The sequence below is a fragment of the Fukomys damarensis genome, unplaced genomic scaffold (genome assembly GCF_012274545.1).
Source record: "Fukomys damarensis isolate Sample0158 unplaced genomic scaffold, DMR_v1.0_HiC HiC_scaffold_2, whole genome shotgun sequence".
Taxonomy (NCBI): domain Eukaryota; kingdom Metazoa; phylum Chordata; class Mammalia; order Rodentia; family Bathyergidae; genus Fukomys; species Fukomys damarensis.
This window is the reverse complement of record NW_022900914.1, coordinates 52,604,133-52,630,727: the sequence shown is the minus strand read 5'-3', so window position 1 is coordinate 52,630,727 and position 26,595 is coordinate 52,604,133. Positions and strand designations below refer to the sequence as shown.

At 32.0% G+C, this 26,595-nt stretch overlaps 1 protein-coding gene and 1 pseudogene across 4 annotated transcripts in view; both read left to right on the top strand.

Moving 5' to 3' along the window:
• Lrrtm4 (leucine rich repeat transmembrane neuronal 4) overlaps positions 1 to 26,595 on the top strand; it is a 684,133-nt gene that overhangs the window by 25,608 nt on the left and 631,930 nt on the right. The window contains exon 3 of one of the 4 annotated variants that reach the window (XM_033765074.1): positions 17,579 to 17,870. The exons of the other annotated variants lie outside the window; for them this stretch is intronic. Within the exon in view, the coding sequence (XP_033620965.1) occupies positions 17,579 to 17,647 (69 nt within the window). The 3' untranslated portion in view covers positions 17,648 to 17,870. Of the gene's footprint in view, positions 1 to 17,578; positions 17,871 to 26,595 lie in introns of those variants that run through there. 4 annotated transcript variants of the gene reach the window in all.
• On the top strand, positions 3,927 to 4,057 carry LOC117286720 (annotated as a pseudogene).

Here is a 26,595-nt window from a genome sequence, read left to right as displayed (position 1 = left end):
TCTAATTGTCAAAAAATAAAAGTGCCAAAATTATGGACTAGAGGAAGGTAAGATCACTGTGATGATAAGTTTATTGAAATCATATACATTTGTGAATTTAGATGAAATTTTAAATTTTCTTTAAAATGCAGGAAATAAATTTTATTAAAATAAATAATATGAATATTCCTATATTAACAATATTTAGTACAATACTGTAGACCTTCCCATAAGTAAAAATACAGATGTAGGTGACATCATTTTGACAATCCACCAAACAGCAAGAAAAAAACACAAATTCTACACAAAATGAAAGAAATTAAAGAAACATTTGAAGAAGAAATATATTCCAACTCATTTACAAAGAACATCTATATAATGACATCAAATGAAAGCAATTAGGCAAAGAAAACTGAAAAGTACACTTCATAACTATGTATGCAAAAATTCTATGTATATATTTTAACAATCTCTTTATACAATATTCATATACATACATTTTATATATACATATAATACATATATATCAAGAAATATATATCATAAGTGTACAACAAGGATCTAGAATTCTCATATCAATCAATGTAATTCATCAAATAATTAGCATATACAGGAAAAGCATTTGACAATATTCAGTATGCACTTCTACTCAGCCAACTAGGAAGAGTAAGAAGCTTCTTCAACTTGACAAAAACAAATTGGTGCTTTTAGGAATACAATATGCTGACATTCATTATTGGGAATTTGTATCTTTACATAATATCTTTTTATCATTATTTTATTGGTGCATTTAATTTGTACAATATAATGACATTAATTGTTGGAAATTTGTACCTTTACATAATCAATCTTGGTTCTTATTTTTTCCCCATTCCCCTGCCCTCCCTTCAATCCCTCCCATCCTGACTATTTACAAAGAGTTTGTGTCCATTAATTTTCATTTTCTCATATAACTCCATTCCCTTCTTTCCTTTCCCCTACCCCTCCTGTTTCCTCTTCCCCTTACTCCCTTTTCTTCCTATTTCAGATTATCTAGTATACCTTTTATTCCTTATTTACACTTTCAGTTTCTCACAGTAGAGAAACTATTTGGTATTTATACATGTGTGTCCTATTTATATCACTTAAAAGTATGGCCTCAATGTGCAAACATTTAGCTATAAATGTCACTAATTTATCATCTTTTTTGATGAGTACTATTCCATTTTATGGAGAAAAAAAAGAAACTCGCATTTTCTTTATCCAGTCTCCCATTAATGAGCAATTGGGCTGCTTCCAACATTTAGCTATTACAATTTGTGCAGCTATGAGCATGGGTGCACTTGCATCACTATGGTATGGTTATCTTAATTCTTTGGGGAAAATACAAATGGGACCTACAATTGTAGTTCTTTGAGGTATCTCCATGCTGCTTTCCACAGTGGTTGTTCCAGTTTACATTCCCAACAGCCATGGATCAGGGTTCCTCTTCCTCCACAGCCCTGCCAGAAGTTGTTATTGGCTGATTTCATGATAGCAGCCATTCTTTCTGGGATGAGGTGGAGTCTCAGTATTGTTTTCATTTGCATTTGAATACATAATATATCTTTGTTTTATTTTTCCCTACTCCTCTGCCCTCCCTTCACCCTCTCCACGGGTTCCCTATTTAAAAGACTTTGTTTCAATTTTTTCCCTTTTCTCATATGTATTCATTTTCCTTCTTTCCTTTCCCCTACCCTCCACTTCCCCTTCCCCTTTGGACTTTTCTCCCTATTTCACATTATGTATTATACATTTTGATCCTTATTTATACTTTCAGGTTCTTACACCAGAGAAACTATTCAGATTTTACCCATGTGTGTCCTTTTTATTTTACTCGAGTATCACTTTAATGTCCATCCATTTAGCTATAAATGCTTCTAGTTTGTCATTCTTTATGGTTGAGTAGTTCACCGTTTTATTAAACACACACACACACACACACACACACACACACACACACACACACATCTTCTATATCCAGTCTCCAGTTGATTGGCAACTTGGCTGTTTCCAAGTTTTAGCTGCTATAAACTTTGCTCCCATAAACACATTTTGCTGTGGTATAATTTAATTCTTTTGGGAAGACCTCCAGCAGGGGAATAGCTGGTCAAATGGGACCTCTAATCCTAGTTTTTTTAATGTATTTCCATACTGATTTCCACTATGGTTGCACCAGTCTGCACTCCTACCAACTGTGGATAAGGGAGGGAGGAACAAATCTGAAGAGATAACACTTCCCTATTTCAAGTTTAACCAACACTTAACATCCAGTGTGCTATGAAATCATTTCCAAGATAAATCAATGTAACTCAACAGTGGGTCCAGAAATACACCTATATAGACAACTGGTCATTTCCAACAATGCAAAGGAAGTTCAAGCGAGAAGGCAAATATATATTTTTCAACAACTGAGGATTCATAGTCACACATCAAACAAGAAACAGAAACCCCCGGTCTTGTACCGATTTCATTCTTGGGTTCAAGGAACTACATGTGAACCTTAAACTGTAAAGGTTCTATAACAAGATATAAGAGAGAATCTGTAGGCTCATACAAGGCAAATATTTCTTAAATATAACAATAAAAGCCTGCTTTATGAAAGAGCAAAGTAATAAACTGAAGATAATAGAAATCTAAACTTCTGATCTTTGAAAGGCATTATTAAGGGAATGGAAATAGAGCCCTCTGACTGGAGGGAAAGAGTTAAACTGGAAAAGATGGATCATACTACATATTGGAAAGTATGTAGAAGACCTAGACCTTTCATACATTGCTGGTGAAAATATAAAATGGTAAAAATAATTGGGAAGTTTCTTAAAAAGTGAAACGTGAATCTAATCATGTCACCTAGTCATTCTACTTCCAGGTACTTAACCAAGGACATGGAAAGGGGTTCTCTTATGAAAACTTGCACCGAAATAATAGAGGGGCTTTGTCTGTATTTTTCAACAATTGGAAAAAACACAGTGGCCCCAAACATGCTAATGGATAAATACATAATCAGGTTATTGGATAAATTACATTATGGAGTCTCCACATACTGGGACATTATGCAGTAATGAAAAATGACTCACTCTTGATTCAGAATATAGATTAATGTCAACATATTTTGATGATGGAAGAAGTTAAATATAGACTATCTGACTCTGTAATTTTATTTTTTAAATTATAGGAAATTCAAACTAATCTATAGTGAAATAGTTATTTCCTTTTGAAGAAGGAAATTTCTGGCTGAAGAAAGGGGCTCGTGGTAAATTTGAGAATGAGGAAGATTCTCACAATTTTGAATATTTCGATATTTTGATGATTTGTCATTAATGTATACAATTCATCAAGACACAAAATTGAACATTCTTGTTTTGTTTCGTTTTTTTGGTAGTAGGGATCGAACTCAGAACCTTACCATACAGGACAGGAATCGCACCACTGATCTAAATCCCTGGCCCTCACATTGAATATTTTTAACATCTGCAATTGTATATATCATTTATCACACCAAAAATTTCTTAACATAAAGCAGCCATTTTTGCAGGCATAGCTCTGGTGGAACCTGGGAGAATAAAAAGAAAATAGTAAAGATGGTGAACTGAGTTGGGAATTTTCTGTTAGAATTTTGAGTAGTGGAAGCACCGTTTACTGTGAGTCTTTTTCTGGAGAGCCTTACTGTTGGCAGCAGGTCTCACTCATCCTGTGAAATGGCTAGGAAAGGTATGTAAGTGTTGAGGAACTGTGAGGGGTTACTAGGACATTTTACCATGTGGCAGCAATGAACAAGATCATGGTTGATTTAATAACAATGCAGTAGGTAGTGGGGTGCCTGGAGAGTGAAAAGCATAAAGAATTTTTTTAAAAAGCTTGTTAGAAACACCTCTGTTTCTTAATTTTAAAACTGTATTTTATGTTTCCTCTTTAAACTTAATAGCCTTATCGCTTCTCGGCCTTTTGGCTAAGATCAAGTGTAAACTTAATAGCCTCTATTTGTGTAAGTTTGGTATACCTTCTGGAATCCATTATTGTACATAACAATACCAGTTTTTTTTTAGCTATAAAATTGTTACTATATTAAGTACATACACTATTTCCATCATTTTATGATGATTATATAAGAAATACATTAAAATTTATCACACTTATGCCCTAGCTATAGAAATTATTTCTATTAACTAATTAATAGAATAGACTTAGTTTAAGAGGTTTCCTTCCTCCTAAAAACCTCTTCCAAGATATACAAATGCTATCATTATGTCACAGACTATAATAGCAATATTTGACAGAAGTTAATTGAATATAAAATGTTAAATATTTTGTACCAATGTTTATAAAGACAGCCAATAAGCAATTTTTTCTTTGCTCTATTTATCAGTGGAATTAAAGTATTTATAAATTAATCATGGATTCTTCTATTATTTCTGGGTAATGCAATAAATTATATGAATATGGATAATGATTTAATTGATGTGGTCTTTATAATTTTTCCAATCCTAAAACCTTTGTGGGAAGATATATTTCTAAACTCATTTCTATATAACATCTATGGCATGGATCCTTTTCATGAAATAGAATTAAAATTATATTTCTTGGAAATTAATTTATTTTAAGAGATTCCCAACTTTATTAAGTGATATACATAAAATTTGTAATATATAGTAAAGTTGCACTCTATCTACAGTATTCAAAATCATTTCCATTCTTTCTTGATTTGGCTTTCCAAAAGTTTTCATCCAACTATCCTTGATTTAAAAATGATTTCAAGAAATCTTAATTGAACATATCACTCTATTTCTCACTACTAATTATTTTTTTCTGTTTAATATTTATTCTTTACATCTATTAAATAAATATTATATTATTTTTGTCGGTAATTGATAAATGTCTGTTTTACAAATGATTGGTTTCTATTTTGAGGCTTTTTCTTTCCTTGGTTGTATATTTTTGCACATCATCTCTCCATTCTTTGCCTCATCATGATTTCAGAAGTTATATGTCCTATTATGCATATGCTTTATAATAATTATTTATTATATATGTATTATATTTGTTATATATTATATGCTCTACTATTTACACTTTGTTATTATTCTCCAAAAGTACTTTAATATTTACAATATCTATTTATTTTTTCTTACTTTTGTAATTTTATGATTGAAAGTCAATTAAATATAAATAATTTTATTCCCACTACCTAACACAAGGATCTTTTTTTTTTCTCATTGAATTTATTGGTACATGTTAGGTATACAGTACAGTTACATTCATCATTGGATCTTGTACCTTTACATGACAGGTCTTGGTTCTCATTCTTTCCCCATGTCCCTGACCTCTCTTCACACCTCCTCCCTTCCCTGTTTTCAAAGACTTTATTTCCATTTTCTCATGTTTTGTTTCTTTTCCTTTGTTTCCTTTTCTATCCTTCCCACTTTCCCTACACCTTTAGCCCTTTTCTTCCTATTTCACGTTGTCAATTATACCATTAGGATCTTATGTACCATTATAGTTTTCACACCAGAGAAATTATTTGGTATTTATACATGTAACACAAGGATCTTAACATTCATTTATTTTTTTTTCTTAAAAAAAAAATATATATATATATTTTTCAGCTTTAATTGAGTTTATTGGTGCATTTTAGGGATACAGTACAGTTACATTCATTGTTGGGATCTTGTACCTCTACATGACAAGTCTTAGTTCTCATTTTTTTCCCCTTACCACTGCCCTCCCTTCACCCCCTCCTCCCCTCCCCATCTACAAACACTTTATTTCCATCTTTTCATTATCTCAAATTTTTTTCTTTTCCCTTATTACCCTTCCCCTACTCATCCCACCTTCCCTATACCTTTAGCTCCTTTCTTCCCTTTTTGAAATGTCAGTAATCTTATCAGGATCTTGTGTATTATTGCAGATTATTCACACCAGAGAAACTATTCGGTATTTACACATGTGTGACTTATTTATTTCACTTAGGAGTATATCTTCAATATGTATCCATTTTCCTATGAATGAATCTATTTTCTCGTTCTTTATGGCTGAGTAATATTAAAAATATATTCTTGCAGTTAGCACTATATCTAAATTTGTTATTTTTCCCCATTAAGTTTATTGGCACATTTAAACAATACAGTTACATTTATACTGGGAATTTGTATCTTTATATGATATGTCTTGGTTCCTACTTATTCCCCATACCCCTGCCCTTCCTTCACCCTCTTCACCCTTCCCTATTTGCAAAGACTTTGTTTCCATTTTTTCCTTTTTTCACATTTTCCCTTATTTCCTTTCCGCTCCCCTTTGCACTTCCCCTTAGCCATTTCCTTCCTATTTCACACTATCAATCATACATTTGAACCTTATTTACACTTTTAGTTTTTTTCACACCAAAGGAAATCAATATGGAGATATCCCAAAGAACTAGGATTAGAGGTCCCATTTGACCCAGCCATCCTTCTGCTGGGTATCTTTCCAAAAGAATTAAAAGAATCATACCACAGTAATGTATGCTCACCCATGTTTATAGCAGCACAGTTTGTAATAGCTAAAACTTGAAAACAACCCAAATGGCCATCAGCTGGAGACTGGATAAAGATGTGTTTTTTCCTATAAATTGGAGTACTACTCAGCCATAAAGAATGAGAAACTAGAGACATTTATACCTAAATGAATGCACACTGAGTCTATACTCTTACATTAAATAAGTAGGACACACAAGTAAATACCAAATAGTTTCTCTGGTGTGAAAACTAAATTTATTATTTTATTGTAATTTTCATATTCACTTGCGTAACATTTTCCCTTTAGGATATCTTAGATGAATTAAAAGAGATTTTATTTTTGTTGTACTTGTTTTTCCTTCTAGGTTTCACTCTACATTGTGAATTCTACAGTTATATCATAACATTTAAAGCTACTCATTTTGCTGCATGCTGTGGAATTTTGTTTTATCAATATTCTTAATTTCAGACAGGATCTGCCAATCTGCATGAATGATAGTGTTTAAACTACAATAAGTCAATTCAATCAATATATTATGTTTTTTAATTTTAGGAACATTTTTGTTTTAAATTATATTATTTGCCTGTTTTATTTCTTTATTACTTTTTGCTTTCATGTTTTTCCTTTTCTGGATTCTTCACTTAATTTTTCTTTATCTGATGAGTTCTCAATATTTCCTTCTTGCAATTATTTTTTAATTTTTCTCATGTTTCATTTTAATTTTCAGCCAAGTGTTTCTCTTCAATGGCTCCAATGGATCATATTTTTCTCTTCAATTTTTTTTTAATTATTTGTATTCAAAAATGATTTAAAAATTTTAGTTGACAATATAACATGACATTTTGTTATATATGTTCACTGCAGTATAATTTTTAAACTATTTAGTATTTGCATTACCTCATATACTTAAATTTCAGTGTGTTTGATGATAAAAGTATTTTTGTAGTATTTCCTTTTTACTTGATAAATAATAATTGTAACATTTATCAGGTAAATTGTATTTCTATCCATGTATGCAATCTGTTTCTGGATTCTTTTTACCGTTTCTCTCTGTTTCTGTTTCTGTCACTGATCCTTTATTATATTTTCTTATTCTATTGCTTATAAATACAAACTTGCTTTCTAGTTTGGCTATTACATCCTCTTTGATAAATATCAGATTTAGTGCTAGCTTATCATTATAATGAAAATGAATCATTTTCTGAACTGTTGCAAAAGATCTGAAAATGTTTGATTTGTCTCTTTTCATTTATTGGGTAATATTTCTTCCCCAGACCCACATGTTGTTCTACCTAAATCTGAGTAAAATAGGTTCAGATACAGTGTTTGCAGTTACAGATTGCTTTGCCTTGTCCTTAGGTTGTTGAATTACTTTATCTGCTCTTCAGCAACTCTGTAATTTGAACCAAGAGGGTTATAGACTCTGTTAAATTTCTACGGGTGTCACAGCCCCCCCCATCGCCCCCCAACACTGGCTCTGGACCGTAATGAGGTACCATCTTCCTTCGACTAGACTGCCTAATTTTCTTAAACATCGCAGCAAGATAGGGTGGAAAAAGACCAATTTTTATTATGGACCGCCGCTATCCACATTCTGTAATGACAAAAATATTATCTTCTAAGAATTTTTCTCTATAGAGTTTACTTTCCAAAATGTAATGTTCTCACTGCTGCATATGCCCTTCTATCAGTGGAACTTCAGTCTCTATAGACATACTGTATTTCTTTCCACATTAGTTTTGCTTTTGCTTTAGATTCATTCCATATTTATGAATAAAGTATTCGCTTGAATATCTAACGTATTTTCAGTTCTCCCTTTTGTCGCATTATTACATTTTTTAGCTCTATTTTACTTCAAATTTTATCAGATAGACTCAGCAATTGTTTATTTTGTCTGTACGGTTATGATTTCCTCTTTCTTCATGCTCATAAATTTGCAAGGCTGAGCCCATTCATTTTAGACACATACTGTCCTATTTCTGGTATTTGGTGCTACAGACATAGAAGGTGCGTGAATGTTATGAGTGATAATATTTGCTTGCCAATTTTCTTTGTGGTGTAGTTCCTGAGCCTCTGAGAAAAAGGTGGATATAAAAGTGAGGATTAAATATTTGTCTCGATATTTTTAGGGAGCACTATTTCATGACACAAAATGTATATTCTAAGAGCTGGGGCTTTTACGGAAAAATCTGAGTCTGGGCCCATTAATTCACAGTTCCAAATAGATATCCAATATCTGGAAAAAATATTTCTCTATATTAGTATTCAATGTCATGTCAATTTTTATCATTTCTACTTTTGTATACTTTGATAAGTTGAATGAATATTTATCAAAGTATACTAGTTATAGAACATTTTATGTGTACCAGAAAAGGCTGCTAATTTCTATAACCACAAGTAAGAGATTTACTAGAAATGAATGCTTAAATATTTTATATAGTAGGGCTAATTCTACAAATAGTAATAAAAATGCATTTCTTTGGAAGACAAATAAACAGTAAAATATAATTCTATGTTAATGTAAATTTAAGCACTTACCCGTGGAAGCAAATCATGTACTATGTGCTACATAAAAGTAGTAATTTCACAGGTTTAGACAGATCATAGTCCTCTGGAGAAGAGAACATTTCAGATATCAGAAGCATATATCATAGGGTAGCGATGAAAAGTCTAGATATATAGCAAGACCATTAGGCCTTCATTTTATGTATTACATATTCATATACCTGTTAAATAGGGTGCTGAGTAATGTTTTATTGTACTTTAGAGTCACAAGTTGATTTATATTATCAGAGTGCCTACCTCTTACAAATAGTTTACTACCTCATGTATGATCTTCTTAGAACCAGGGTCAACTATAGCAACTATTTTATGTGACTGACTAAAGAAAAGATGCAAATTACTTTTATTACTTCTCCATTACATAGGGCGTAATACTAGAAATTAATTCACATTTATTTGCACATTGTACTAAGGAACAGCTTGTTATATTGCTTTATAGATATGCAAGTATGTCATTAAAATTCCAATAAAGTTTCAACATGTTGCACTTTCCATTTAATTTTTAATTTTTGTTAGTTAGCTAGTATATAAATGAAATTAAAGCATAATCCTTTCATATACTTTAAATTAGTTGTACACATAGAAGTACTTAACTATTTAATTTTGCATACTTTCTACGTACTACGTTAACTCATACAATTTATTCAAATGAGAAAATACGTTTTAGTACAGATCTGAGATTTTTAGATCTCTATCATAGGATTTGTATTATCCTTATAAAACAACAAATTTCACATCAGTATGCATTAATTAGTTTGTTTACCAATTTTAGTGCAATTACCTAAAAGTATATAAAGGGCAGTAATTAATCACAACATATGTCTAAGGTAAAATAGTACAATAATAGTTCTTATACTCCCAATTACTTACTAAATTTCTCAAAATTTATACAGGTACTATATGTTTAATCACAAGTGATATGCCTTATGTTTGAGAAAATTTATGCATTAATTTAATGTTAATGAATACATTAAAACATGCAAATTATGTATGCAATAGTACCATGTGGTATTTAAAACATATATACATTGTACATTGCTTATATCAGGTTACATGGTCTATATCATCAAACACAACATTTTATGGAAACATATTCAAAATAGTTTCTTCTTTAAAGAAAATTTGTATTTGATAGAGATTTTATTTAGTCTGTAGATCGCTTTGGATTGTATTGCCATTTTTAAAATATTGATTTAGCCAACCTAAGAATACAGATTGTTTTCTGGTTTTGTATATCCTTTTAATTGCTTTCATTAATATATTATAGTTTTCATTACAAATAACTTTCACTTGTTTTTTAATTCATTCCTAAGTATTTTAATTTTATAGTAATTTTTTCAGCTTTAATTGAGTTTATTGGTACATTTTAGGGATACAGTACAGTTACATTCATTGTTGGGATCTTGTACCTCTACATGACAGGTCTTGGTTCTCATTTCTTCCCCTTGTCCCTGCCGTCTCTTCACCCCCTACTCCCCTCCCCATCTACAAACACTTTATTTCCATCTTTTCATTATCTCACATTTTTTTCTTTTCCCTTATTACCCTTCCCCTACCCATCCCACCTTCCCTACACCTTTAGCTCCTTTCTAAATGAGATGGCTTTCCAGATTTCTATTAAAAAGTATTAGCTTTTTTAAGTAGCATTGATACCAATTTTGCATATTAAGTTCATAGCCTCCAACCTTGCTGAATTTATCCTTTACAGATATGGTTATAATTATAAATATGATGTATTATATTTATATTAATTTTATATATCATGAATTATATATGAATATAAAATTATATACATTTTTAAAGAGTGCTCATATAACATTAAATAAATTACTCATAATATATTAATCATATAGTACATTAATTTATTTCTTCCTCTTATCTAACTTTTGTAGTTAGTACTTTCAGCACTAGTTGGGTTAAAGTGGTAAAATTTCAATTTTATTTTTTCAGATCTTAGAGAGAAAGCTTTGGAATTTCAGGAAAATGACAGTTGTTGTTTTATGACAAATGCCTTAACTATAACATTCTTCCTGTATCTAATTTTTGCATTGTTTTGGGTCATAAAGTGGCATTATATTTAATCAAATGGCTTTTCTGTATCTACTGAGGTAAGTAATTATCTTTAATTCTCTTGTAATGTACCCTTTTTTTGTATTTTGTTTTGTGCACTATCTTTATGCACCTAGATGAATTTCACTTGATCGTGGTGAATAATCTTTTTAATGTACTCTTAGATTTATTTTGCAATCATTATATTGAGGACTTTTTTACATTGAGCTCATCAAGAATTCTGGTCAGGGTGGGGGTTTAGCTTAGTGCCTCAAAAGTGCAAGGCACCAACCTCAATCCCTGGTACAAAACAAACAAACAAACAAACAAAAAACAAAAACTGGTCTATGATTATCTTTGTTGTGTGAATTTATCTGGTATTGATATCAGGGTAATGCTGGGCTCATAAGATGCATTAGGAAGAATTCCCCCTTCTGTGTTTTTGAATAATCTAAAGATAATTGGGAGTGCGTCTTTAAATTTTTGTCATAACTCAGCAGAGATGCTGACTACTCTGGTTCTGGTGTTGACATGGTTGGAAGATTCTCTATTACTGATTTATCCTTAATATTTTTTTCTCTCATTGAGTTTACTGGTGTATGTTAGGTATACAGTGCAGGTACATTCATCACTGGGATCTTATACCTTTACCTGACAGGTCTTGGATCTCATTTTATCCTCTTACCCCTGCCCTCCCTTCACCCCCTCGTCCCTTCCCTATTTACAAATACTTTATTTCCATTTTTTCTTTTTCTCATATTTTTTTTCTTTTCCCTTATGTCCTTTCCCCTACCCTTCCCACTTCCCATACACCTTTAGCCCTTTTCTTCCTATTTCAGGTTGTCAATTACACCATTAGGATCTTATGTACAATTATATCCTCAATATTTTTATTGATCTTTAGAGATTTTCTATGTTTTCTATATTAAATCTTGTTAAGTTCATGTGTCTCAGGATCTGTCGTTTATCCTAGTTTACCAAATTGTACATCATATTGTTAATTTAATCTTGTATAGGTCTTTCTTTGTCTAATCTTGTTTTTTCTTAGTTGAACTATAATTTTTTCTTTGTTTTTGAAGAGTAACTTTTTCATTTTATTAATGAAATTATTATTATTATCTTGTTATTATTCTCTATTTCCTTTCTCCATTATTTTATTTTCCTAATTTTGGGTGTATTTTTTCTTTTGTTTCTAGTTCTTGGAGATATAGCAATAGTTTGATTATTTGAGTTCTGCGATGTTGATTGTTTTTATATCTCCACTTATTATTATTATTTTTTGTACCGGGGATTGAACTCAGGTCCTTGTGCTTGCAAGGCAGGCCACCGAACCGCTGAGCTAAATCCCCCACCCCTCCACTTTACTTTTGTATCTCCATTACTTTTGCTTTATATTATATGTTTTGGAGTGTAGTTTTTGTTTCACAATCTTTCAATTCCTATCTTATTTATTTATTTAAGCACTTGTTGTCCAAAAGTATTTTCATCAATTTACATAGTTTTATAACTTCCAACCTTTTTTTCTTTAAACCAGGGAAATTAGGGATTGTGTGTGTGTGTGTGTGTGTATACCGGGGATCGAACTTGGGCCCCTGTGCTTGCAAAGCAGTGGTGTGGTGGAACCACTGAGCCAAATGCCCAGTCCTCCAAACATTTTTCGTCAATGATTTTCAGTTATACTGAAAGTGGTCAATAAGATTCCAATTTTTTATAAATTGTTGACATTCTTTTTCATGGCTTATCAAATGATCTGTCCAAGAGCATGTTCTATGAACTAAGAATTCGTATTCTACAGTTTTACATGGACGAGTGTGTCAGCGTCTGTAGAATGCATGTGATTTAGGGTGCAATTTAACTGTTTTGTTTCTTTTTTGATTTCCTGTCTATAAAATCTGTCAGTTGCTAAAAGTGAGGTGATAATGTGCATCTCCTGTTATTGAATCTATTAGTGTCTATTTCTGCATTTACTTTTATCAATAGCTGTTTTATACTACTTGGGTGATGAAAATTTTAATACATATTATATATTTCTCATATATGTCATTATATATGATAATCATGTATATTACTATTATTTCTTCTTGCTTACTTAACCCTTTATAACTTTGTCTATTTTTAGGCTACTCCTTCTTTGTTTTGGGTTCTATGTATATAATCTTATTTCATCAATTCATTTTTAGTCTGCTTATGTCCTTAGAAGTAAAATAATTTTTTTGTGAGCAACATAAAGTTAGGCATTGCTTTTTTGTCCATTTAGTCATTCTGTCATTTAAATGGATAATTTAATCCACTTGCCCTTAATCTAATTATTGACAGTTAAGATCATACTTTATTCACTTCATCAACTCCTTTCTAGTTTTATTGTTGTTCTGTTCTTTTTGTCTCATTCTCTTTTATCTTTCTTTATGGTTAAGTGATTTAATGTTGTAGTGCTTTTTGAGTTTTTAATTATTTTGTCGTTTATTGATTTGGTTTTTTAGTAAATATGAAGCTAAGCAAATATTTTGATTATAATAAAGACAAAATAATAGCAAGCTAATGTGATTATAAAAATAAGAATAGAAGCAAACAAAACAGTAAGAAAAATGTACCTACTTCGCAAACTTTACACTTATAATCTACTCCTATTTTGAATTTTTTATATCCCATGTTACAATTTTCTTTATCTTTTAACTCTTAATGTATTAATAGAGTTATTGTTATTTTAATTGTTTTATATCAATTTTCTTACTAAAAAGATAGGACTGGTTTATACACCTGTTTTCAATGATAAAATATTTTAAATCTGTAGAGTCACTTCTATAAGTTAGTTTTCAAAGTCCTCTAATATTTTCTTTTTATTCAATAATTTATCTTTCTTTAATTTGGAAAACTCCTTTAGCATTTCTTACAAATCATATCTCATGCTGACATATTCTCAATTTTTGTCTGGGAATGTTGTGATTTTTATTTCTAAAGGATAATTTTTCTCTGGACTCTTAGGGTCTTGCCAGTGTTAATCTTCAGCGATCTGAGATTATTGCCCTGTTCAATACCCAATAAGTGTGTTTTTTTCATTCTATGATGCCTGAGATTGGGCTAGTGCATGTGAAGTCGGCCTCTTGTTACCCAAAGCTACTGATAAACTGGATTCCACCTACAACTCACAGATTCAAGGAGCTGGACTCTCAGCAGCACATTGTGGTACACACCATAGGAAGCACTGATCAGCCTGAAACACGAATCCATCCCACCAGGGTCGGATCTGACATCAGGGCAAGTCTAGAACGTAGTCTCTGAGCACATTCCTAACTATTGTTGTGCTGCTCAAGGTTGGAGAAGATGTGATAGGCTCCGTCTTTTGGTGACCAAGGCTGTCACAAAGACACCTGAGGCTCCCAGCCAGAGAGGTGTGCACAATCTTAGAAGATATGTGCCTCAGGCCCACTTTACAGTGACAATAATAGAGGCCAGAAACCTAAAACCGTCTCATGGATAGGCAGGCCTCTGTCTGATTCTGGAGCAAAAATAGTGAATCCATCTATAAGCTATAGACACTGTGGAGCCCTTAGTGCTGAATCTTAATACAAGGGCCTGATACTGAACTCCAATATAAAGTTTTATTCTACCTTTTGTGTGTTAATCCCTCGGAGCTAGAGTCTCACTCTCTGCACTTGCATCAGAGGGTAAGAGAAGTTGGCAAAGACAGTCTCTGGGGATCAGTCTGCTGTTAGCCTGGTAAGAGGAGTTTCAGCGCTTTGCCCAGTTTTATAATTCACTGTGATAGGCCTGGGGCTGGGTTTCAAGTCTAAAGTCTAGAGTCAATTCCCTTCTCTCCCAAACCAAAATAATTCTCTCTACAGGCTGTGGAGTTTGGATTGCAGACAAGGTAATATAACAGCTTTTTCCTTTCCACCTTCTTTAGTGCATTTTTTAAAAATATAAAAAGCAGGCAGTGTGGTCTCTCACCCGCTTTGCATTGCTTTTGGTTTGGTGTCTGAACGGCTGTTCGATGTGGTTTGTAGGGAGACAATTTCTGGAGGATCTTTGCCTTCTTGTTTCACCTCCCAAAATAGATTTTTTTTAAAAACTTTGTCATTAATATAGTGTTTTTCCCTTACACAAAATGTCTGCTTAGCCTGGATTCATTGTAATAATCCAAAGTTCATAATTATGCTGTCTTTTTCTTAGTGTCCTTACAAACTGATTACATAATGGTTCTTACATAAAATTCTACTTGAAAGAATGTGAGGAAATTATTTTATTTTTTCCAAGATAGAAACTATACCACCACAGAAAGTCATAGTCTCCTCCCGCCCCCGCCTCTGTCTCTTGAAAATTCATTTTCAATATCTTTTAAATAACATTGTTACCTGTCACTGGGAAAATTGTCATTCCCATTTATTTCTGATGGAATTTCTTTATTGTGTTGGAAGAAAATGGATATGGCAAAAATGTGAAGCAGGGATCACTTGGTCTTTATGGCTCATTGTAGAAGATGTACAGATATAGAATTATCACTGAATGTTTATTAGCTGTATACTATAGAGTATGATGCATGGTTTGAAATTATTTTTTAGAAAATAAAGTCCCTCATCAAACATATACATGGAGGAAACTGACAATATTCATTTTTGTTGCATTCCACTTGTACTTGAAAATCTTGGCTCCCTCACTTTTTCTGATAACATCCTAAATCCTAGTCTTTATATATAATTTTCAACCTGTTATCTGAGTTCAAATCCTGGTAATCCTCATTAAGCATTGTAGCAGCAGCTCAGCATGCCACAACTACATAATGATATTTTGTTTACTTTATCATCGTTTCTCCTCTATGTAGACACACTGTGTCTTATTTTATCTTCTTGGAGAATCATTGCTGTTGAAGACCTGGTTCAAATTTTGTAGTCACTTTTCTAAGTCATAGTGATGTCCTCTTATGTTTTGCAAAGCTCGGTTACTTTGTCTTCTTAATCAAATTATATGACTAACTTTAAATAAAAATATTGTTTATTGTTCTATTCTCTGCATTTGAATTGAGTTTCTTATATTTATACTGTCTTTACCTCTTATATCCGTGAGTATAGTAAATTACCTCACAAATGGATGTTTGTCAAAAATAAATTTTAAAAGCAAACATGATGAGCCGAGTGTGGTGGCTCATGCCTGTAATCCCAGTACTCAGAGGCTGAGGCAGGAGGATCACTATGAGTTTGAGACCAGCCTGGGCTACATAGTTCCAGGTCAGTCAACTACATAGTAGACCCTGTCTAACCCTTTAAAAAAAAAAAAAAAAAAAAAAATGCAAACATGATAAGATACATGTTGCAAATAACCTATTGAAGAGAAACCAATTTTTGAATTTTTAATTCTACTTAACATCTTAATTTATTGAGCGTATTTTCATCCTAAATTTTCTTAGTCTTGTAAATATTCAACACACAGATATTCTTTGATGCTATTTATTCATTCACAAAAATACTATTAACTTCTATTTCTGCTTGCATAAACTCAAGTTATAGTAATTAAATTCAGTGATTGCAAGATTATGATTTATTAACTGTTAACAGCAACAAAAGGGATGTGACTTCATCAATACAAAAGGAAAACTGCACATCTGTAACATGCAAGCATATATTTTTAATCAAGTGAAAAATTTAAAACTAGATTTATATTTTCTAGTGCTAAAATTATTTGTAAATGTCAAATATATATATATATATATATATATATTTCTCTTTCATATATTAGCAATGGACCACTTTGCATTTTCATGTCTCACTCAAAAATATAGTCATTCATTCAATATAGATCATTAACCTTGTGAAAATAAGTAAATAATTCCTTAATTCAGTATAGTATGATCCACCATAAAAGGGAAGAGGATAAGTACCAAGGAAATAAAATAATATTGAATATATCAGAAGCATTAGCATTGGACTATAAGCAACTGAAGTTTCATACACAATAATTCACCTTTCTGGTCTAAGTGATTGATTACCCAGAAATCAAAAGTCCCGTGTTGGTGTCTCATTCACATTGCCTCCCTGTTGTGGCAACACATTGTTCAATCTTTGTGTGTGTTTCCCTTTAGTCAGATTCAAAACTAGTCAAAAACTGAAGCTTAAATTCATTTTATTAGGCTATTGCCTAATGATAATACAACTCATATGATTTACAGTCTTAGATGAACCATTTAAGACTGAGTTCCTATTTATATAAATAAATGTATATAAATAAAGCACCTACTTCAAAATGTTGAGATATATTTATAAATAGGATGAGGTATTTTTATATAGGATGATAAAATTTATGATCATATAATATCATCAATAATTCTAAGCTATTATGATTAAAGATCATTACAAACTCAGCTCTACCTATATGATTAATTTACTATGCTTACCAAAACTAATGTTAGTGAAGCTTATTAGATAAGGGTTTTAATTTTTTTACAAATTAAGCTCTCAAAATTTTCTTATTCCACATTTTTTTTCAGATTTCACTTCATCTTCAGAGTCATTTGTATTCTTTCATTACCCAGAGCTTCCCTCTTCCCAGGACTTAATCACCTTATCTTCTCTACTCACCTACCTTCAAAATAAACAAAACAGAAAACACTGCATAATCTTCTTTGATTTTCACTGAAGATGAAGAACTCTCTTATGTTATGTAAATACTTGGGGTGTCCATACATGCTTTGTAACTTGGAAATTAACATAAAAGCATGGCATTTTGGACTAGAGAGGACAATTTTTAGGATGAACAACGAAGTTGTATTATTTTTCTGTTACTGTCAGTTAGTGCACCTATTGAATAAAATATATCCTAAATAAAAAAGAATCAATAATTTTTAAATGAGCTTTTGATGATACTTGCCAAGTATTTCTGTTAGACTGACAGAGGAAATCTATTTGCCTTATTGATTTAGGTCTAACAATGTGTAGATCTTTAACATTATACAAGAGCTTTAAATTTCTTTAAAAATATTATTTAATTGTTTGCTCTCTGAAATATAACCTCTCTGTAATTTTTCAAGTTTTATTTTCTAATATGTTTATGTAGAATTGAAAATTAATCATAAGTAGGTACTAAATTGTGTGTATTTGTATATATGTATGTGTGTGAATATTTCTATGAATTCTTTTGCTTTAAAAATGCTTGTGTTTTATGGTAATTTGTGCTTCATCTTTTTCTTTCTCCACCTTTATTTCTTGAAGTCTCAAAAATCTCATGTGGACTCATACACCAATATCTTGTAGGAAATCATGGGAAATAAATATTCCTCTTATTCTCTCACAGTTAGAATAAAGATCCTTTCAAATCATAATGAATAAAGCATCCACAACTTCAAACTAATGATAATCATTGGTGGTCACTCATAATACATATCCTACATACATTATTTTATTTAAAAAAACAATAATTCAATAGCAGGAAATGTTTAGCCATCCATTGCCATGAAAGAGGTGACATCCAATTTGAAATGTTAGAGTATTTTCATTGTCTTTGTGTCAGTAGTTAGAAAATTCTAGTTCATAAAATGCATACCATATCTTTAAAACTATCCCTGCCTGCTAAGTGAACTGGTACATATTGTACTTACTGTCATATCTCCAAATAACTAGAATATAAAAAACAAACAACTTTCACCTAATTCTTATGTTAGTCACATGTAATAAGTTAACCTTCTTGTTTTGAATAATTATATTAGTCTTCAAATTCATACTATGTTATGGATTCACAGAAAGAATTTGACAAAAGATGCTTGGGACAATTACCACAAGTCCAATATCATGATCTAACATCAAGAAGAAACGAACTTGGAAGTACAAACAGAGTGGCTCCTACAAACAGAAGCTACTCTGTTTATACTCCCAAGTTCCGGCCCCTAAAGCACCAAATGGTACCTGTCTGCCATTGTGTTTTCCTTGGCTTCATCTGTATCCTGTAGTATGATCAAGCCCCACAATCTAGAGGTTCAATATTTTTGTATTATTTTAATTTTATAAAACCTGATATTTGAATTCCTGACAAAGGCAGAGTCTACCTACCCCAGCTTATTTCTGTAATGCACAAAAAAGAAATGGAAAAGAAGGCATAGACTTTAGCAAGGCGAGCTATTAATTTCCTATTGCTTTGTTAACTGTTCATCATTTAAAAATCAGGCACTGGAGACTGCTGATTTAAAGTGTGGCTTTGTCGTATCTTGAATCCATGCTCTTATGCAGGTTATTTTACACCTCAGAGCCTCAAGTTTCTCCACTGAAAAGTGATGAAAATAATAATAATTTCTTCCCAGAATTGTAGCAAGAATTCATTGGGCTAATCCATGTAACAATTCAGAACAGAGCATGAGAATTATGTCCAATGAAGTTGATACTCCTGACAGGTGCAGAAGACAATGAAAGAAAAATCCCTAGTGGATCAATTGGTAATCTTTACATGGAGAGTGGGCAAATAGGTGACATGTATTGTGTTTCCGTATAGGTCATATCTGACAGACCTTTTGTCGATTCTAGGTCCTGTTACCTGTGTAGGTTTAGAATGTGTTGCCTGATTCAGTTATTTTCTGTTGCATTTGGATGTACATTCCAGTTATAAAGAGAAAGAAATAAACACACAAACACAGACACTCACACAGACACACACACACACACACACACGCACACCCCTAAAAGAACTAAATGTAGCAAGTTTTTTTTGTGTATCAGTGTTGGAGAATGATACTTAATGACTCATCTGAATTACTCTTTTTGAAAATTGTGGGCTTTTATAACTTGCATTTTCTTTTTACCCCTCACTTCTGGTAGTACTTAATTTGCCTGTTTTCTTAATAGTGGCAGTATGGAGTAGGGAGAAAGGAATATAACTAGGAATTGAAATGATGCATTAATCGATTTGCCTGAGTCCCCTTGCCTTCACAATAGTTGAAAGATTGTCTAATGAACAGCTGGACATTAACCCTGGGAGGAGGTTGGTAAGTTTCTATGGGCTGCACTTACATTTTGAATTATTAACATATTAAAATGGAAAGAAAATAAAACATTCTGTTGGTGAAACAGCACAAAAAGTCACGCAACGCATCTCTAAGGGAGACTGAACACTTTGAGTCAGCTGCAAGCAATCTGTTAGAGCCAACCATTTTGGAAATGTTTTTGCAAGTGTTCCGCTTTTCCCATTCTGTGGATCCCGGAACCTGCTCATCTTTAAAAATAGAAATCTCCATAGGTCAACTGATAAGACAGGATTTGCTGAGGTTTATAATGGTGACCAAGATCATTTAATAGAAGACATGGGCGGAGTCAGACCCCGTCTCTCTTTTACAACAAATTTGAATTCTGGCAATGTTCACACAGCATTCTTGCTCTCTGAGTTTGCTTTGTTTATCTGGCTGGGGCAGTGGTATCAAAACCATATGCCAGAATAAGTTTGCAATAAAGATGAAATAAGATCTTGGATGGGAAAACCTAGTGTCATAAGTTTTACTTGAATGCACTTATTTTTCCCAAAATGTTTCTTCTTTTCATATTTCTATAACACAAATACTAGGTGATTGATAGGCCTCTGTGAGAAGGTGAAGTATCCAGTTGTTCTGAAGAGGGCTGAAGAGCTATGGACATGACAGGAAGGGAGGGCAGGGGATGACAGGGAGCCCTGGAAGAATTCTTCCCTAACCCGGAGACCCGCTGTGACTCAGGAGAACTTAGAAGGCAGCGTTGTGCTGTGCAGTTTCTGCAGGTCACACTGCTTTCCAGTCAAAGCTCCCTGTCTGTTAGTTACCTTTGTTTAGGAGCCTGAGGAGATTAGCATCCTGCTAAGGAGCACACTGCCCATTAAAGCCCAAGGACTTGCTGTTTGAAACCTCTAGAGCTTTTACAAAGTGAACTGCCTATTTGATGTTTATTTTTGGTCATCTGTACATTGTTAACAGAAAAATATTCATTTGCAGAATTTCAGAGTTCCTATACAGTTTTATGACCACTGTTACAGATCTTAGTAAGAGCTTTTCACATTTAGTTTCATATATAAAAAAAAAACAGACATTGACATTAATGAAAAGGTCAACAAGGAAACTAAATTACTTAAGAGACAGAAAAATCCTTATATAAAAAAATGAATACTGAATAACACGAAGATCCTTCACTGTGCACGATGGATCAAGACTAAATCTGTTTTTGTTTTTAGAGAGAGAGAAATTGTGAAATTCTCTGTGGCAATTATAGCAGACACTGTCTTCACATCAGAGGCCACTTACAGCGCTACATAGGTAATTGACTTTGAAATGATAAGAACAAATAAAACTTCACTTTATCAGATTGAAAATGCAGATCGTGTTCCAGTAGAGGAATCACTGTGTTTATGTCAGGATGGGTGGTAAGAAATACACTTCTCACTTATAGATTCCCATTCAAATTTGTCAATAATATCTTTTCTGTGGAAACAGTACTACTAATGTATAAGAGAATCTGTTTAAATATACAAAGATATGTGAATAAATTAAGAGAACTCTAATAATTAAAAGAAGAGACTGTGGAATAAGGAGTGAATATTGGTTTTGACACTCTGTAGCTGAAATGTTGTGAAATCCAGGCTTTGTCTTGAATAATAAATACTATCTGCATACATAAATTCTAATTTTAAATTAATATTTTATCTTGAATCACACTTTGTGTTTGCAACAAATAACGTTCCATAAGTAAGGTTTGAAATACTGCTTCCAACACCTCCGTGCAGGTCCTAATCAATTTTGATAATATGTGTTATAGGAAAAATAGAGAAGGGAAGAAAATTATTTAATATACAGCCAGTAATATCAAGGAAAGGACTGGCATGAGACTTTAACTAATCCTACAATTTAGAATGTCTGTAATACTGAAGAAGATACAGCACATCTTTGAGACTGACTTATAAATAAAATGAAATTAACAATTCTTGCCTGATGGGATTATGGAGAAGTTAAACAATATCAAATATAATTTTAATTCCCTATGTATTTGATAAATATGCATATCAAAGTAGATTTTAGAAAGGAAGATATAAAGCATATAACTTGTCTATTTTTACCTGTTTGAAATACTCATCTGTACAGAAATGAGCCAAAGCCTTGATAAACCTGATTTTAGGATTTTTCTGTAACTGACAGTTTCTTTTTTGAAGTTTATTGGATTTTTTTCCATGGAATTGCCCATACATTATTATATCACTTGAAATTTTTTAGATGTACCTTTTTATGCTCTTTTATTTTCTATATTGTTTGTTGATTTTCTCAAAATTGTTTTCTTGAATCCACACAAGGTCTTCTTGAAATGAACCTGTTTCTAGCAGTAACACAATGTGATCTACAAGCTATTTTTTTCTTTAATACTTTTCATCTCTTGTTCTTTTCTCTAGTCCCATTTCCTATGTCTCTGGAGAACATTAGAAAGCCTAGTAAATCATTCTTAATGAGGTTAGTTAGCATTGTATAACGTAATTTTTTCACATTTACAGAATAAAATCCACACATCTCTGTAAACATACATTATTACATACTCCCTTAAAATTTATTATTCCACACACTCTGGCATTTTAAAAAATATTGTTATTATTATTGTTATTATTATTATTATTATTATTATTATTATTATTATTATTATTATTATTATTTGTATCAGGGATTGAACTCAGGACCTAGTGCTTGCGAGGCAGGCAGCGGCACCATTGAGCTAAATCTCTGGCCCTCTGGCCTTTATTTTTGCCTCTTTCGATGTAGCATTTTAGAAGAGAAATTGATAATGTACATCTGAGGAGAAAAATGATTGAATCGTCTGTAATTTTACTGCTTAAGAAAACACCCCTAATTTATTCTTCTGTTAAAAGACTGCCATAAATTGTTGAATTATATTATTCATTGAACATATTAGATAATTAATATAAATAATATGTTACTATAAGTAATGTTTGCAACTGACTTTAGCATTTTGTGTCATGAAATATTCTATTCTTCATTAGAAGGATGCATTACAATCATAGCTTTAACTATAATTTATAATTTCTGTTCTTTTCATGATAGTTTTAGGATTGTCCCGAACCAGAAATTTCTTTTTGGTTTTCTTTGTATAAGACATGGAAGAAAAGGGACAAAGGCAACTGGGAAATGAGAGGGATAGGGGAGAGGAAAGAAGGGAATGGAATTAATATGAGAAAATGAAAAATAATGGAAACAAAGTCCTTGTAGATAGGGAGGGAGGGAGGAGTTGAGGGGAGGGCAGGGAATGGGGAAAAATAAGAAGCAAGATTAATTATATAAAGGTACACATTTTCAACAATGAATGTCATTATATTGTATACGTTAAATGTACAAATAAAATTAATTGAAAGAAAGACTTAAATTAAAAAGTGCTTATTTTTAAACTTTTCAGATTGTTTTTTTACTACTGAAAGTAATTTGTGGCTTTTGTTGCTTTGTGGTAAGATGACTTACATATTTACTGTTGATTTTCCTGTACTAACTCTCTTCCCCAACCTGGAGTACTGAAAGTTGAATACAAGAAACCGTAAACTACATTCTTATCTCCCTCACTCTCTTGAACTTTTTTTATTTAGAGCAAGGACCTCAGTAAGTTGCTCAGGTTGTCCTGGAACTTATGATCTTCCTGCCTCAGTCTGCCAAGCAGCAGAAATTACACATTTGCCCACCATGCCACCTCATCAATATTGTTTTGTTTTGTCTTGTTTGGTTTGGTTTGGTACCGGAAATTGAATTCAGAGCCTCACATTTGCAGGGTAGGCTCTGCGCTGCGGAACTACATCACTGGCCCCATACTTCTTTTTTTTTTTTTTAATTGAGTTTATTGGTACATTTTAGGTATACAGTACAGTTACATTCATCATTGGGATTCTGTACCTTTATATTAACAGGTCTTGATTCTCGTTTTTTCCCCTTGTCCCTGCCCTCCCTTCACCCCCTCCTCCCCTCCCCATTTACAAACACTTCATTTCGATCTTTTCATTTTCTCACATTTTTTTTTCTTTTCCCTTATTATCTTTCCCCTACCCTTCCCACTTTCCTTACATCTTTAGTCCTTTTCTTCCCATTTCATAATGTCAGTTATCTCATTAGGATCTTATGTACTATTACAGTTTATTCACACCAGAGATCAATATACTTTTAAATAATCAGTTTTGTATATATTCTAGGACCACATAAGAAAAATGCGGAAGATACTTGAATATATAGCTCTAAAATGAAGTTTATAAATTATAGTATTCAATTTCTTGATAATATCCCTTGCATGTTTACGAAAGGCCCCCTTCCCTAGGAGTGCAAAAGTTAAAAGCTTGGATGAAAAGCCACCAATTTATAAGTAAAGTATTATACTTATACATCAACATTTTCATTTTAGTGACAACTGGGCTATAAGAAAAACAGAACTGGTTAACTATTTTATAAAAAACAAGATACTTATTCATGTCATTTAAAGATAATAATAGTTTTCCACATAAATGAATAAGTGGAAGTGTGTGAGATTCTTCAATACCAAGAAAAGATGCATGTAGGTGTTAGTGGGGTTCAGAGAAGAGTAGTAGAGGTTGAGCACTAAAAATAAGGACACAGATAAAAAGGCGCCTTTGTTCCCATTACATTTCTTGGTACATTTTAGGTATACAATACAGTTCCATTCATCATTGGGAACTTTTACCCTTACACGATGTATCTGAGTTCTTATAATTTCCCCATGCCCTGCCCTCCTTTCAAGCCCTCCAACCCTCTGGATTTACACTTTGTTTCCATTTTTTTCCTTTTCTTATATTTATTCATTTCCTTTCTTTCCTTTCCCTTACTCCTCCCACTTTCCCTACCCCTTTACCCCTTTTCTTCCTATTTCACAAGATCTATTATACATTTTGATCCTTACTTACAGTTTTAGTTTCTCACACTAGAGAAACTATTCAGTATTTACATGTGTGTCCTATTTATTTTACATAAGAGTTTGACCTCAATATGCAACCATTTAGCTAAAAAGACTCCTTTTATTTTTTTGCCTTTAGAGTCCATTAATAGGAACTCACATGTTTTGTGAGTCTTTTTCATTCTTAGAAAACATTTATAGGAACTATTTCCCCTGAGAAAAGACATAATTCCTTTAATTAAAATTTCCAATTTGCCTGTATTAGGAAAAGGTCATTATTGATTAGTAGGGGGAATACAAAAGTTTAATTTTTTGCACAATAAAGCCTTAAGGAAAGTTATAATGAGGAATATAATATGCAGAATAGTAAGGTGGAAAATAGTTTATACTAAGTAGACATCTGAGCTGATAGACAAACCAATCAATAAGAAAATAGTGGATATTACATTAAAATAGGCAAAGGAAAAGAACAAGGCAACTTAGGAAACACAGAGATATAAATTGGCAATATTTTATAAAATGCCTAAATCAAATGTAAATAGAAGACATGGAAAACATATATATTAAATACACTAAGAATCCATCACCTTCTTTTCCTTGCAAGAAAGTAAATATTTTAAAAATTATTAATTTCCAGTGTTAATAAAATTATAATAGAAATGTTCATAACATGTCTGGATGATAATATTGAAATATGAACAACTTTAAACTATGCATATTGCTTATGTAAATATATAAAACTGAGATATTCACCTTTGAATTATCTGTAAAATATTCTATGGAAAATATTCTATATGAATACTATATATTCTTCATATAAATATTATATGTCCATTTTAAATATATATGCTTGTTAAAATAGTTTAGCTATTGCTCATTAGGTTAGTAACAGGATAGCTAGCAGTGTACCATGGACAATAGCTATTTTACAAACTATGTTTATGAGATGGAAAATTTGAAGTTTTTTTTTTCTTTTCATTAGGAAAGATGTGTCCTCAAATTAAAGCTAAATTGATCAGTCATGATTGAACTGTGTTGTACAACCAATACCACTTGTGATTGTCTATATGCATGAATTTGGAGCTGCTTTGTAAGTAAAATAGACCATCTCTAATAGAAAAAGAAATATTTTTACATCTTTTACACATTTTGGTGGAAAACTGGTCGAACTTATTTTAGTGTATATATTTCTGATTTTCAAGATATTTCTTGCTCCTAATATAATGATGCCCTCTCTCTATCATAGTCATTATTTTTTAATATGCTGGGGATTGAACTCAGGACCTTGCACTTGTGAGGCAGAAATTTTCAATTTATATTTAAAAGTAGAATTTGGACTTTTCAGTATTATCTTGATGAGCAAAATTGTATAGAATCATACTGTGACTCTATTAAGTAGATTATGAGCATATCAAATGTATTCCTATTATAAAGGTATGTGTTATTTGAACATTGCATTATATTATAAGTGTTATTTTTAAAAGATTGCAGTAGGGGGCCGGGGATTTAGCTCAGTGGTTCGGTGGCCTGCCTCGCAAGCACAAGGACCCAAGTTCAATCCCTGGTACCACAAAAAAAAAAAAAAAAAAAAAAAAAATGAAGTAAAAAAAAGACCGCCAAA